General features: G+C 47.5%; 1 protein-coding gene across 2 annotated transcripts in view; it reads left to right on the forward strand.

Annotated features, from left to right (window-relative positions):
• PRPF6 (pre-mRNA processing factor 6) overlaps window positions 1-15,111 on the forward strand; it is a 46,487-nt gene that overhangs the window by 9,096 nt on the left and 22,280 nt on the right. For both annotated transcript variants that reach the window (XR_006891051.1, XM_046678521.1), the window contains exons 7-11: window positions 4,961-5,055; window positions 6,022-6,178; window positions 7,223-7,385; window positions 13,609-13,727; window positions 14,724-14,942. Coding sequence is in view for 1 of the 2 variants with exons in the window: in XM_046678521.1 (XP_046534477.1) it covers window positions 4,961-5,055; window positions 6,022-6,178; window positions 7,223-7,385; window positions 13,609-13,727; window positions 14,724-14,942 (753 nt within the window). In the remaining variant the exon portion in view is untranslated. The remainder of the gene's footprint in view (window positions 1-4,960; window positions 5,056-6,021; window positions 6,179-7,222; window positions 7,386-13,608; window positions 13,728-14,723; window positions 14,943-15,111) is intronic.

A 15,111-nucleotide genomic window follows, 5' to 3' on the forward strand; every position in this document is an offset into this window, starting at 1 on the left:
CCCCCCCGGCCCCCCGCTGGATACATAGTTGTATATCTTAGTTGCAGGTCCTTCTAGTTGTGGGATGTGGGACGCCACCTCAACATGGCCTGATGAGTAGTGCTGTGTCCGCACGCAGGATCCAAACCCTGGGCTGCCACAGTGAAGCGTGCGAACTTAACCACTCAGCCTCAGAGCCAGCCCCGTGTTAAACGGTTTTTAAGGAAAAATTTCACACGTACTTGGAAGTAGAAAAATAATGTAGTGAACTATTCAACCATTACTATTTGATGCAGTGGGAAGTTTTAAATTTTAGTTGAGCTTTTACTGTGCCTCTTAAATTTTTTCTGGTGAGCAAATATTTTATAATATAAATCCAGTAGCTTACCAATTAAAACAATTGCACATGTTTTAGTGTTCCTAGATGTGTATCTACTTTATAATTTGGAAAATAGTTCATTGTTTCCGAGTATCATGATGTTGTCCTTGGTTAATGGTCCTTTTGTGTTGTTGCTACTTTTTTACTGTTATAAGCCATGCTTTGACGAACTCCTCATGCTTTTATCTTTGCACATTAAGGAAACATTTGTATAGTATCTTTAAAGTGGAGTTGTTGGATCAGTGTATTTTCACTTAAATACCAAATTGTCTTTCAAACACATGGCATTTCATGCTCAGCAACATGAGATGAGCATGTCTGTGTGATCACACCGTTGGCAATGCTGGCTCAGCGGTCATTGTCTTTGTCATTTTTGCCAGTCTCAAAGGCAAACTCCCTTCGCCTCAACAAGCCTTAATCTGCATTTTCGTTACTGGTGAAGTGGGGCATCTTTCCTGTTTGTTTGTCTTGGGCAACTCTTCTGTGAAATGCTGCTTTTGTCATTTGCCCGTTTTCCTCTTAAGTTTTAACACAGTGATCATTTATGTTGCGTGTATCTTCTCTCCTTTGTTGTGCTCTTTCAGACTTGTGTGTGGAATATAGAAATATTTTCTTTGAAAAGACTTTATCATGGTTAATTTTTTTGTGGTAAAATATATGCAAGATCAAATTTTCTGTTTTAACCATTTTAAGTGCACATTTCAGTGCCATTAAGTACATTCACGTTGTGCACCATCCCCACCATCCGTCTCCAGAACTTTCTCATCTCCCCAAATGGAAACTCTGTCCCCAATAAACGCCAACTCCCACCCCCTCCCCCAGCCCTGGCTCCACCATCCTACTTTGTGTCTCTGAATTTGACTCCTCAAGGTGCCTCACGTGAGTGCATTCACACAGTGCTTCTCCTTTTGTGCCTGGCTTGTTTCACTGAGCATAACGTCCTCAGGGTTCGTCCGTGCTGTAGGCGGTGTCAGGATTTCCTTCCTTTCTAAAGCTGGGTGACGTCGCTTTATGTGTGTGTATGGGCTGCATTTTGTTTCTTTAGTTATCTCTTGATGGACATAGCTTGCTTCTGCCTTTTGGCTATAGTGAGAAACGCTGCTGTGAGCCTTGGTGTACAAACAGCTGTTGGAGTCTCTCCTTCCAATTCTTTTGGATATAAACGCAGAAGTGGAACTGCTGGTTCATCTGGTAATGCTATTTTTGATTTTTGGAGGAACCACCATACTGTTTTCCACAGCAGCTGCACTTTTAGATTGCCAGCAGAGCAGGACCTCATAAAGGTTCTAGTTTCTCCACATCCTTGACAACACTTGTTATTTTCTGATTTTTTAATAATAGGCATCCTAATGAGTGTGAAGTGATGTCTCATTGTGGTTTTCATTTGCATTTACCTGATTAGTGATGTCAGGTATCATTTCATGTGCTTAGTGACTATTTCTGTCTTGGAGAAATGTCTGTTCAAGTCCCTTTTTTTTGAGGAAGATTATCCCTGAGCTAACATCCATGGTTGTGTATCCTAGTTGTTAGTTTTAGTTCTTTGTGTGAGCCACCGCTGCCACAGTATGACAACTAACAGATGGGTGGGATGGTTCCTGGTAAATGAGCCTGGGCTGCAGCAGTGAGAGTACCAAATCTCTACCACTAGACCACCAGGGCTGGCTCAAAAAAAAAAAAAAGAAAAGGACTTGGTGTCTTTTTTTTTTTTTTTTTTAGGACGATTAGCCCTGAGGTAACATCTGCTGCCAATCCTCCTCTTTTTGCTGAGGAAGACTGGCCCTAAGCTAACATCTCTGCCCACCTTCCTCTACTTTATATGTGGGACACCTACCACAGCATGGCTTGCTGAACAGTGCCATGTCCGCACCCGGGATCCGAACTGACAGACCTGGGCCAATGAAGTGGAACGTGCGCACTTAACCGCTTCACCACTGGGCCGGCCCCTCAAGTCCTTTTTCAAGAGCAGTTTTAGGTTCACAGCAAAACTGAGAAGCAGGTACAGAAATTTCCCGTATACCCCCTGCCCCACACATCATAGCCTCCTCCATATCAACATCCCCCACCTGATGGTGCATTTGTCACAGTTGAAGAACCTGCGTTACACATCAGAATCACCCAGAGTCCATCGTTTACAGGAAGGGTTCACTCTTGCTGTTGTACATTCTGTGGCTTTGCACAAATGTTCGAGGACGTGCATCCATCCTTATAGTATCACACAGAGTAGTTTCGCTGCCCTAACCATCCTCTGCTCCACCTTCATCCCTCCCGCTACTCCCAGGCAACCTCTCATCTTTTTATTGTCTCCATAGTTTTCCCTTTTCCAGAATATCTTATAGTTGGAATCATGCAGCATGTAGCCTTTTCAGATTGGCTTCTTTCACTTAGTGATACTCATTTAAGTTTCCTCCACGTCTTTTCATGGCTTGACGGCTCATTTCTTTTCATCACTGAATAATATTCCATTTTCTGGAATTCATCTTGAAGTTTATTTATTCATTCACCTTGAAGGACATCTTGGTTGCTTCCACTTTTTGGCAATTATGAGTAAAGCTGCTTATAAACATCTGTGTTCAGGTTTTTGTGTAGACATAAGTTTTCATGTTCTTTGGGTAGATACCAAGGCGTGCAATTACTGGATCGTATGGTGAGAGTATGTGTAGATTGTTAGAAACCACCAAACTGTCTTCCAAAGTGACTGCACCATTTTGCGTTCCCACCAGCAACAAATGAGATTTCCTGTTGCTCCACTTCCTCACCATCATTTGGTGTCAGTGTTCCAGATTTTGGCCATTCTAATAGGTGTATAGTGGTTATCTCAATGTTGTTTTAATTTCTGTTTTCCTGCTGACATAGGGTGCGGGGCGTCTTTTCATGTGCTTCTTTGCATCTGTATGTCTTCTTTGGTGAGGGGTCTTTTCAGGGCTTTGGCCCATTTTTTAGTTGGGTTGTTTGTTTCGTTTTTGTTGTGTTTTAAGAGTTCTTTGTATATTTAGATAACAGTCCTGTATCAGATGTGTCTTTTGCAGATATTTTCTCCTAGTCTCTGGCTTGTGTTTTGATTCTGTCCTTTTTTTTTAAATTGAGGTTGTATTGGCTTATAACGTTGTGTAAGTTTTAGGTGTACATTATTATATTTCAGTTTCTGTATAGATTGCATTGTGTTCCCAGCAATAATCTAGTTTTTATATGTCACCATACTTGTCTTTTCATTCTCTTCACAGTGTCTTTCACAGACAGAAATTTTAAATTTTAATGAAGTCCAGTTTATCAATTCTTTATGAATCATGCCTTTGATGTTGTATCTAAAAAGTCATCACCAAACCCCAGGTCATCCAGATTGTCTCCTACGTTACCATCCAGGAATCTTATAGTTTTGCATTTTATATTTAGGTCCTTGATTCACTTTGAGTTGATTTTTGTAAAGGACTTGTCTAGATTCATTATTTTGCCGTGTGGATGTCTGGTTGTTCCAGCACCATTTCTTGAAGAGACTGTCTTTGCTCCATGGTAGTGTCTTTGCTCCTTTGTCAGAGACCAATTGACTATATTTATATGGCTCTATCTTCTGTGCCACTGATCTATTTGTCTATTCTTTCACCAATACCACACTGTCTTGATTATTGTAGCTTTATTTTAAATCTCAAAGTCGGATAGTGTCAGTCTTCCAACTTTGTTATTCTGTTTCAATGTTGTGTTGCCTATTCTGGGTCCTTTATCTCTCCATGTAAACTTTAGAATCAGTTTCTCAATATCCACAAAATAGCTTGCTGGGATTTTTATTGGAATTGCATTGAATCTATGGATCAAGTTGGAAAGAACTGATATCTGGGGGACAATACTGGGTCTTCCTTGCCATGAATATGGACTCTCTCTCCATTTATTTAGTTGTTTGATTTTTTCATCAGAGTTTTGTAGTCTTCCTCATGTGGATCTTGTATGTGTTTGTTAGATTAATACTTAAGTATTTCACATTTTTGGGTGGTAATGTAAATGTTAATGTGTATTTGATTCCATTTGTTCCTTGCCGGCATATAGAAGAGCAGTTGACTTTTGTATTCTGAAACCTTGCTATAATTGCTTATTAGTTCTGAGAGGTTTTTTGTAGATTTTCTACATAGACAGTCAAGTCATCTGTGAACAGGATGAAAGCTTCATCCTTTTCTGGTCTTGCTGCATTAGCTAGGACCCTGTTCCCGTTTTTCACTCGGGCTTTTTGTTTATCATAGTGATTTTAAAATACTACAGAGAATGGTATAATGAACTGCTACATTGCAGATGTAAAGAAAGTAGTTGAAATAATGAATCTTTTATGACTTCTGAGTTTCGCTCATTCTTAGATAGACCTTTCTTATGTCCAGTTATGTTTTTTTTTCCCTAGAACTTTTATGGTTTCACTTTTTTAATGTAAATTTTTGTTCCATGTAGATGAAATTTGTTTATCATCATCAAAAACTGTGGTTTGAGTTAAGGTCATTTCCCTACTTTTAGAGTTTCCATATCCACTGGTAGTCAAGACGGTGGGAAGGGGCTCCAGGGATGTTGAGTCCTTCGTTTTGGGCATTCCTGCCCTTTCTAATCAACTTGGCTTGGCCTGTCTTGCAGGTGTCTGACTCGGTGAGTGGACAGACTGTGGTCGACCCCAAAGGCTATCTGACGGATTTAAATTCCATGATCCCAACCCATGGAGGGGACATCAAGTGAGTGCTCTGCAGAACTAGTGGGTTGGGGTGGGACTCTGCTTGCCTAGAATGTTTTGGATTTTATTTGAGAAATATGCAGCCAAAATAGGATGGATATTCTAAGGAATACATAGTGGAGTAGTTTCATTTTCTATTTAAAATATATCTGGCTGGGGCTGGCCCCGTAGCCGAGTGGTTAAGTTCGCGTGCTCCGCTGCAGGTGGCCCAGTATTTCGTTGGTTTGAATCGTGGGCGCGGACATGGCACTGCTCATCAAACCACGCTGAGGCAGCGTCCCACATGCCACAACTAGAAGGACCCACAACTACGAATATACAACTGTGTACCGGGGGGCTTTGGGGAGAAAAAGGAAAAAAAATAAAATCTTTAAAAAAAAAAAAATAGAATTTATAAAGTATATCTGGGGGCCGGCCCTGTGGCCGAGTGGTTAAGTTTGCACACTCCACTTCGGCGGCCTAGGATTTTGCCGGTTTGGATCCTGGGCGCGGATATGGCACCACTCCTTAGGCCATGTTGAGGAGGCGTCCCATATACCACAAATAGAAGGACTCACAACTAAAACAATATACAACTATGTACTGGGGAGGTTTGGGGAGAAAAAGTAGAAAAAAAATATCTAAAATACATCTGTACCCATTCATTGTGGATCTTAAACTGTTACAAGTAATACTTCAAATCTGTGCACAAGCTGAGCTAAAGAGCGGCCTGCTAATCATGTCCCGTGCTTGCAGCTTTCCCCTAAGTGCTCAGCACCTGGCTCCCGAAGAGGTGCTCAGAGGCTCTGTGCAGGGTGCTAAGCAGGCGTGGAAAGTTGCTGACTAGGGTTTTGAGTTGGTTATGTCACTCGGGACATCAGGTTTGACAGATCGTACATTGTCTCTGTGCAGTGGCGCCTTCTTTCTGGGCTCAGGTACACCCTTGACAGTGTGGTGGCCTGATCCTGTGGGCTTTCTTGCCCTCTAGTGATATCAAGAAGGCACGACTGCTCCTCAAGTCTGTTCGGGAGACAAACCCTCATCACCCACCAGCCTGGATTGCATCAGCCCGCCTGGAAGAAGTCACTGGGAAGCTGCAAGTAGCTAGAAACCTTATTATGAAGGGGACGGAGATGTGCCCCAAGGTAAGACATTTTCCTGGAGGCTGCATCATGCCATTCCTGGGTGGACTCTCGGTGTCTGTACCACCCAGGACACCTGTGGGAGTGAACCTGCCTGCCTTTTGGTGTCTAGACAAGTGACAGTAGGACAGGTGTGGGCTGGCACCTGTTTATTTTCCCTTGGACTGAAGTTCCCTCCACCGTTAGTTTAATGGCAGGACAACCCTAACTAGAAAGCACTAAATTGGTTAGCTCTTCCACCCCACCTAATAATGTAAGAAACCTAAGCATTGGGGCTGGCCCCGTGGCCGAGTGGTTAGGTTTGCGCGCTCCGCTGCAGGCGGCCCAGTGTTTCGTTGGTTTGAATCCTGGGCGCGGACATGGCACTGCTCATCAAACCACGCTGAGGCAGCGTCCCACATGCCACAACTAGAAGGACCCACAACGAAGAATATACAACTATGTACTGGGGGGCTTTGGGGGAGAAAAAGGAAAAAAATAAAATCTTTAAAAAAAAAAAAAAGAAACCTAAGCATTAATGCCAACTCTCAGGAGAATATCCCATCACTATTTTTTGGAGTAGAGTGATAGATAAGCTTTAAAAAGTCCTACAAGACTTTCTAAGTGATCATACACTTACTGTGCAGACTGCGGTACCCTTGACAGTGAAAGATGCTCTATGAAAACTTACCCTAGGATATTAGGCATGAATCAGAACTTCCCAGGCAAACGCACAGCCACCTGCCTGTATGTTTTCGCTTTGCCTGTGGATTGACTTATTATCTTGCAGGGCAAACTGTTCTTTTCCCATAATGTGGTTGCATGTCCCCTGACTCAGACAGAGACATGCTGTAGCCACATTCCCAAGCGTTGCTGTTATTGGATCTGTGATGCAGGTGTGTTTGAGGCCAAGCTGATGGAGTTTGTTTGATCATAAACCCCATGGTCCCGATGAGCCAAGCCCTTCCTGTTTTCGAGGTTTCTGTGTACACTTCCAGGGATGCCTGCTACTCTGTCATGGCTTCCAGCCTGCACAGACGCTTATTGTTCTTTTCTTTTGCTCCACAGAGTGAAGATGTCTGGCTAGAAGCAGCCAGGTTGCAGCCTGGGGATACGGCCAAGGCTGTGGTGGCCCAAGCGGTTCGTCACCTCCCACAGTCTGTTAGGATTTACATCAGAGCAGCAGAGCTGGAAACGGACATCCGAGCCAAGAAGCGGGTGCTTCGGAAGGGTGAGTCTCCGGGGTGTCTGTGAGGGGCAGGTGCATGTGCACACGTGCAGGAAGTGCTGCCTGCTTGGTCCTGGTGCCATGCTCTTGGAGAGCAGCTTTTCCACCGCTTTGCTCAGGCTTTAGTGGCGGTGGTTCAAGAATGGGTGACGTTTTCCAGGCCTTTTTCTGGCTGGGTTGCCTCTGCCCTTGGACCCTCTGTGGGAGGAATTTCTACCCTGATTGAGGTGCGTAGGTTCAAATCACACTCCTGCCTTTTCATGCTGTGTGACCTTGAGTGAGTTGGGCAATTGCTCTGTGGCCCAGGTTTTCCCAACTACAAGACAAGAACAGCAACAACATTCAGAACCTGCTTTTTAGGGCTTGATGAGACCGTGTGCGTGAAGGGTGGAGCTGAGCCAGCACAAAGCAGACCTTGTGGGTGTTAGTCTTCTCTGCTGTCTGCTAGGAGCCGGATACTTCAGTAGGTAGAAGTGTGCCACTTGCTTTTAAGTGAACTGACGGGGTGGTCACACCAGAGCTGTGCATTAATTGAACTCCTTCCCATCTCATCAGCCTCCTGTGAGGCAGTGCCTCACCTTCTTGCCTAGTGTTTTAAGCAAGGTAGTGTGTGCCGTGGGCCCCAGTCATGGTGAAGGTTTGCATGCCAGGGAAACGGAGTCCATCCAGCGATCACTGCCAAGATGAAGCTTTTGTGGGCAGTTTGTTTTTCATTGTTGGGGAATTGATAAAAGGGATGGTATTTCTCTCTTCCCCAGAACTGTCTGGTCGATGCTGCTTTGGTCTTTGTTCCAGAGCAGATGCTGATCAGAGGGCAGATCTGGAGTAAACCTGTGCAGATGGCTGTTCCCACCTGAGTTTGTAGAGTGGGTGAAATCAGTGAGAGGCTTCCAGCACTCGTTTGTAGGAGGTGCGTTTGAGTGAAATGTTAGAGGTGTGCAGTGTCAAGCAGTACAGGTATAATCACAGTGTCCAACTCTGTACTGTGTGTGGTAGAGGCCAGGCGGAGTCCACCTTGTATGTGACCCTGTCTGCGTGCCTGTTTGTGCTTGTAAGTGTTTTCCTCTCTTGGGTCTGATTTCTTGATTGAAGCCCCGCTGCCCATTAAATGCCCAGAGCTAGTCTGAAGGGGCCAGTAGCAGAAAGTTAGCACTAGTCTTGGTTTGTAGAAATCGACTTATGTTTTCCATCCAGGAAAACAGTTCTGTAATGACAAACACATTGAACTCTGGGTAATTAGCATTATTTATTTAGGATAGCTCTACTGATTTTCCCCTGCCATGGCGTGATGAATGGTCAGAATGTCTTTATGGCCCCTCCCTGTTCATTACCAGATTGCTTCAGCTCGTTTCCAGTTGGCTTCAGATTTGGAGAGGGGAGCGGGCACAGAGGTGGGGCCTGCGAGGAGTATTGAGTGACTGCATTTCCAGGCCGTCCTGGACCTTGAGGGGAGTGGTCCTCCTGGCTCTGCTTTCTCTCAGGCAGAGAAGCTTTGCTAAGGTGGAAAGAACATGGAATTCCCAAACTGACCTCTGCCCCTGCTCCCCGGTCCTGATCCTGATCCTGGCCTACCCCCCTCCTTAGAATATTTCCAAAAACAACGTTCTTTTTCCAGGTGACTGGGGCAGAGCTGGGCACCACCTCATTTAGCTCTTGGTGAACACTTGTCAGCCACTGCTTGAAGGATCTGATTTTCGATAACTAAGATGACAGCTATATCTATCAGTGGCTTGGGACACCATGCCAGCCCTCAGTTTCTGGCGTGTGAGCTCTGGGATGCAGCTGACGTCTAGTCCTTTGATGGGAGAACTGGAGCTTCAGATGCTGGTCTGAGCCCTGAGGAGGCCGAGGGACCTTGGGTGTGGTGCTTGATCGCTGAGCTGCGGTGTCCTCTGTAAGGGCACTCTAGGCCTGTAAGCATTGTGCCCTGGGGCCAGGCCTTTGGCTGTTTCCTAATAGAGGTGAAGCACTCTCTTACTCTGCTAATTACTGCAGTCATATAAGAGTGGAGTTATTTGACCCCAAAACTATATACTCTGGTCCATAGAGTATAGCATCCTCCGGCAGCCATCACTGTTGGGTCACTGTGAGCACAGGGACAGCACCTGAATGTCCTCACCCCCAGCGCCATGGGCTGGAGATCACGTTGACCTCTACATGGGCCCGGCTTCTACTAACAGGCATAGCTAGTTCAGAGAGCTCTCTTCCTGTCTGGGCCGCCTCCTGTACGCCGGCCGGCTGTAGCTTCTCAGGCAACCTTGACACAGCAGCACAGCATGGTAGCTTGTCTCTGGGAAGCGCGTTGGCAGGAGCTGGACCCATCAGCAGTGGTGGGCTTTAGCTCCAGTCCCATGGCTGCTGACGAGATGCCAACGAAGGAGTTCCTGCGCTCTCTCAAAAAGTGGAGACGCAGAGTCCTGGGGGTCGTATGCACCTCTGGGTGAAGTTAATGACCCTACAAGTTCAGTCCCACCTGAATGTTCTGTACCTTAGAAGCTAAATTGTGAAGCTCACCTCCATCAGTATGTATTATATGTATGAAATACAGAGAAGGAAAAGAGAAGAAATAGTTAATATGCGAATGGAGAACAGGCAGGAGGATCAGATATCTAGTTCTGTGTCCTCGTTGCTCCGCCTGGTCACCTGTCTGGAGGTGAAGACTTTCTTCCGTTGCTTGGGCCCTCTGCTCATGTCTTACTTGGTCAGAGTTCTTCTTTCCCTGGACAGGTAACCAAACCGTTACTCCTGGAGGGGCTAAATCCTCAGTGATCTTGCTGTCTTGGGCTGCTATACTTCCCATTAACTTTAACTGTTGGAAATGGGAATACTAAACCAGGCCTCAGGACCCTCTGGGCTCTAGTCATGGTCTCCCTGCCCCTGCCCCTGGCACATGGCAGCAATTCAGTCTCACTTTGGAGCCAAGGTTCACTTCTCCGACCAGTGGCACCAGGAGACCAGAGAGATGGGTGACTGCGTCAGCTTGCAGTGTGCCTTGGTGGACACATCCTCCCTTGGGACGAGAACTCCCCGACAGCACAGTTCAAAGACATGGAGGTGGGAGCCAGGCTCTCTCAGCGCGTTTGACGGGCAGCCCAGGGAGCTGCTTGGATGTCACTGCTTCTTCCCAGACCTGTATGTTCTGGCTGTGTGAGAACCCCCACTGTAGGTGGTTGGTTGTCATGGCATTAGTTGCATCCTGTAAAGTCGAGGCCCGCTCCTCTGGGGTGTTTCTCTCACTCGGTGCTCTGAGTGCTCAGTAGACGTCCCCTTGTTCTACTGAGCTGTTGCCTGAATGACAGAGATAGGGTGATGCCAGAAAATGTCAGGGCTCAAACCCTTTGCTGCACGTCTTTTTCTGGGAAGTAAGTTTCTTGAATGCGTGATGGGTGACTCCATGGGTGGTGGTACTGGCAGAGCGCTGCAGGCAAGGAAGACAAATCCATTCCAGTAAGAACCAGTCACTGGCCCTCCAGATGGAACCAGTCCAGGATGTCGGCCTGGTCTGGGAGCTGACCAGGGAACAGTTCTCTTGGAGGGGACTCAGCTCAGCAGTGGGCAGCATCAGACCACCTGTGGGAGGGAGCCTGTGTGGATGAACCCTGAATGGCTATGGTCCTGCCTCTCTGGCGCTTGCACACGGCTCCAGGAAGCAGGCGGGGGCAATGGGTACCCGGAGGAAGCCAGCCCACATCTGCAGGACGTGGTCCTGTGTGCTATGAGTGTGAGGCCAGATGGATTCCTTGGAGAGCACTCACATGGGTCACAAATATCTTCACACTCTGATTGTTCTGCCGTCATTCCATGGCACATCTCTTCCCCCAATTTCCAAGCTTCCCACCTGGTTTCTTCCGCTTCCTAGAACCACGGTCAGCTCTTCAGCTGCTGCATGAATCAGCATAGGCCCATCTTGGGCAGTCTCACTTGACCAAGCGGATGATCAAGTGATAACCTGATGCCAGGTCAGGGCATTCAGTGCTGGTGTACTGTACAGAGTCATGTGTAGACCAAGATGGGCTTTTTCTTCTCAGTCCCTTGATCCTAAGGAACTCCCCAGAGGCCGTAAGTGAGGGCCGAGGGAGGAGGAGGTTGATCAGCAGCCAGCGTGGGAGGCATCTGCCCCATGGCCCAGGCAGCTTACCTGTACCGTACCTGCCTTTGCTCCACCCTTCTCTTGTGCCATTCCACCTGACCACAGGCTGCTGTGCATCTTCCCAGCTTGTGGCTTGTCTGTCACATAGCACCCAAGTTCATGGTGGGTAAATCAGGTTGCTCGGTCACTTAATGTCGCTAAGCCAAATATTCGGTCTCTGCCTGGGCTTAGTGGCCAGCTAGGGGCTTCAGGAGAGAGTAGCTTTGTTCCACAGCCCTAGAGGGGCTCCGTGACTCCTGCTGGGCCTTCCCAGGGGCTCCTTACAGCACACTGGTCAGAATATGTAGACCAAGTGTAGCTGAGTCTGTGAGGTCAGAAGCAGCCTGTGGCACTCGGAAAACAGACGGTAGGGCCCCTCCTAGGTGGTGTGATTCCTGAATGCCCAGGCCCAGGCTGAGGTACTGTCTTCTGTGGCAGGTGGTACGGGAGCAGCAGCTTGTTTTCCATCACAGAGGGGAGGTCCCCACGAGCCCCGGACTGTGGGACCCTTCAAAACTTGCTAAGGGCAGACCCCTGGGGTTTGTGAGGTGTTTCTCCCCACTCCCCAGCCCACTTGTTCTGGGCATCTTGCATATGTTCTGCTTCCTGCTTACCAGCATGATGACAGCCAGCTAGGGCCTGACATGGTGTGCCATGACCCTAGAGTAGGCTGGGTAGGCCATAGGAGAGGGGATGGGGCACCTCCATTTTTACAGGGCCTGTAAAGGAGGGAAGGCCCATCTTCTCAGACAATGAGGTGAGCTGCTTCTGCTGGTGAGGGAGGCTCAGGGTATCACATCCTGGCTTCATCCAAGTCCCCCGGATGGCCCCAGTCTGTGCCCGCATTTCATGTGGGAAACTTTGTGGGTCTGCAAATTCTGCACCATTAAATCTTTCTCTCTTTTTTTTTAAAGATTGGCACCTGAACTAACAACTGTTGCCAATCTTCTTTTTTTTTTCCCCTACTTTTTCTCCCCCAGTCCCCCCAGTACGTAGTTGTATATTTTTAGTTGTGGTTCCTTCTAGTTGTGGCATGTGGGACACCGCCTCAACGTGGCCTGATGAGCAGTGCCATGTCCGCACCCAGGATCCGAACCAGTGAAACCCTGGGCCGCCGAAGGCAGAGCGTGTGAATTTAACCACACTCAGCCATGGGGCTGGCCCCTGCACCATTAAATCTTAGGTCTGCTTTCTGCAAGGTTGGCCCATGTATTTTCAAGAAACAAGAGCTCCTTTGGAAGCTTCAAGGTGTTGGTTTCCTGCCTGTGGCTCGAGTTGTCATGTTCTCTCCGTCAGCTCAGTGGTCATCGTCACCCTGCCAGAGGCTTGGCCTTACCCTCCCCTAGTGCTCACTCTGCAGGGCTCTGTGTTTATCTGCCTTCTATTTTGGACTGTTTGGTAAATTGCATCTGAAGAAAGGGCTCTGCTGCTTGAACAAAGGTTTGGAAGTTTTTGGACTGCATTGTGCCTCTTCTGGGAGTCTGTCCCCCTTCCCTGATGTCACTCTGTTTGCTGGCTGCCCGTGTCTGAGCTCCTGAGGGAGCCCACCTGCTGCGGAGCTGGTGAGGTAGCACTGCTGTCAGTGTGGTGTAGCCACACAGTGCCCTGGTTCTCCTTGCACTCCTTGGGGCCCAGGAAGGAGTTCCCAAGCTTAGTGGCCCTCAGACGCACGCCAGCCTGGGCAGACACAGATCCCCGTGTCGTTCTGTTTCCTTTTCCTGTGATTTCTGCATGACTCACACTCACAGCTCGCGGGGCCGGCCCTTCCTGTGTGGTGATTGTCTTCTTGTGTCTGCCTTGCTTTGTATTTTAATGTTGATTTTCAAGTGTGAGCAGGAGTAGAGATGACGCACAGTCCTCTGTGCTATCCTCAACTGTCTCCTGTGCCCGAATCTTGCTTTCTTTTTCAAGGTGTTTCGCATTGGTCTGGTTTCTGTCTGCCCCAGATCTGAGAGAACCCGTTGAAAGGGTAGGCCTGCAATCCCAGTCATCCAGGGGAGAGACCATCTGACCCTGCTGACACCAGCATCCTCTGACACAGCATCCTGCTTTCAGTTCCCCTTTTCTGTGACCTGGTTTCTCGTTTGACCTCTCCAGCCCTTGAGCATGTTCCAAACTCGGTTCGCTTGTGGAAGGCGGCTGTTGAGCTGGAAGAGCCCGAAGACGCTAGAATCATGCTTAGCCGAGCTGTGGAGTGCTGCCCCACCAGCGTGGAGGTGAGTTTGCCAGGTTCTCGTCCGCTAGCCCTGCCAAGGCCTGAGCCAAGTTCAGTGTCTGGAAGTGGGATCAGCTGAACATTGAGCTCACCGAGGCTGTGATTCTGGAGACTGTAAGGCAGTGTGAAATCACAGGATGCTGCCCTGTCACACAGCTACCAGGCAGAGTAGTCAGTCTGGCTGTGGCCAGTTCTGCTCCTGATGGAAGTGCAGAACAGAATCTTAACTCTTCTCGGACCACTGCAGAGAATTCTGTGTTGAGCACTGTTTTTCAGGGGTCAGTCCTCCTAATTCAGCTTAGTTTGTAAATGGGACCCGAAGGGTAGAGGGTGATAGAAAATGCTGGTGTATCTTTCTGCCAGCCCAGCATGAGGTTGGCTCTTTGTTTCAAAGCTAGTTGGATTTCTTTAGTTTTAAACCTTCTCTTCATAACATTCTGTGCAGTGATTTTTAGTCTTGGTTTTATGATATCCAATATGTCTTTCATTATCCTAACGGGTATTGTGAAATTCTCCAAACGAAATTAATCTTAATTTATTTACATAAAAATAAATAGAGCCCATGCACATTTTTGGTGATGAAATGTTACAGAATCAACAGCTGCAGTATGAGAACTCCAGAAGGCTGAACTCCATGTGTCCTTTCAGCTTGTGAAGGCAACAGTCATATCGTGTTCACCTGCTGTCCTGACACCTGGGACAAGTGTGGCACACTGTGTATGTTTAACCAGTGTTTGGAATGTGTGACTGAGAATCTGTCATCTTTTTGCGTTAACCAGAGAGTCACTAAATAAGTCAGAAGCATAGCTGAACAGTTACGAGATTAGGCAAAAAAATGCTGCTGCACCCATTCATGGGCTCTGTTTACGTGGTCCTTGAAAGCTTTTAGAAAGAATTCTGTGAAGGTGCTGTGGGCCTGTTGAGATAGGCTCACCCTCCAACCTGGCAGGTTGTGCTGAGTGCTGTCCTCTTGTTTTCTGGTATTTTGTCCATACAGCTCTGGCTTGCTCTGGCGAGGCTGGAGACCTACGAAAATGCCCGCAAGGTCTTAAATAAGGCCCGTGAGAACATCCCTACAGACCGGCACATCTGGATCACGGCTGCCAAGCTGGAGGAAGCCAATGGAAATACGCAGATGGTGGAGAAAATCATTGATCGTGCCATCACCTCCCTGCGGGCCAATGGTGTGGAGATCAACCGTGAGCAGTGGATCCAGGTAAGGTTGGCAGGTAGGACTCCAACTGTGGTCGGATACCAAGATGTCTGCTTTAAAAATGGATGTTCTGCACGTTGGAGTCTCTCGTAGGGTAGGGGCTGCAGGATGGTCCCTGAGAGTTCCCATGCTGTCACAGGGTGGCTTTTCTTATGTGACCACATCATTGCCT

Source organism: Equus quagga, chromosome 12 (assembly GCF_021613505.1).
Source record: "Equus quagga isolate Etosha38 chromosome 12, UCLA_HA_Equagga_1.0, whole genome shotgun sequence".
In the NCBI taxonomy this organism is placed as follows: domain Eukaryota; kingdom Metazoa; phylum Chordata; class Mammalia; order Perissodactyla; family Equidae; genus Equus; species Equus quagga.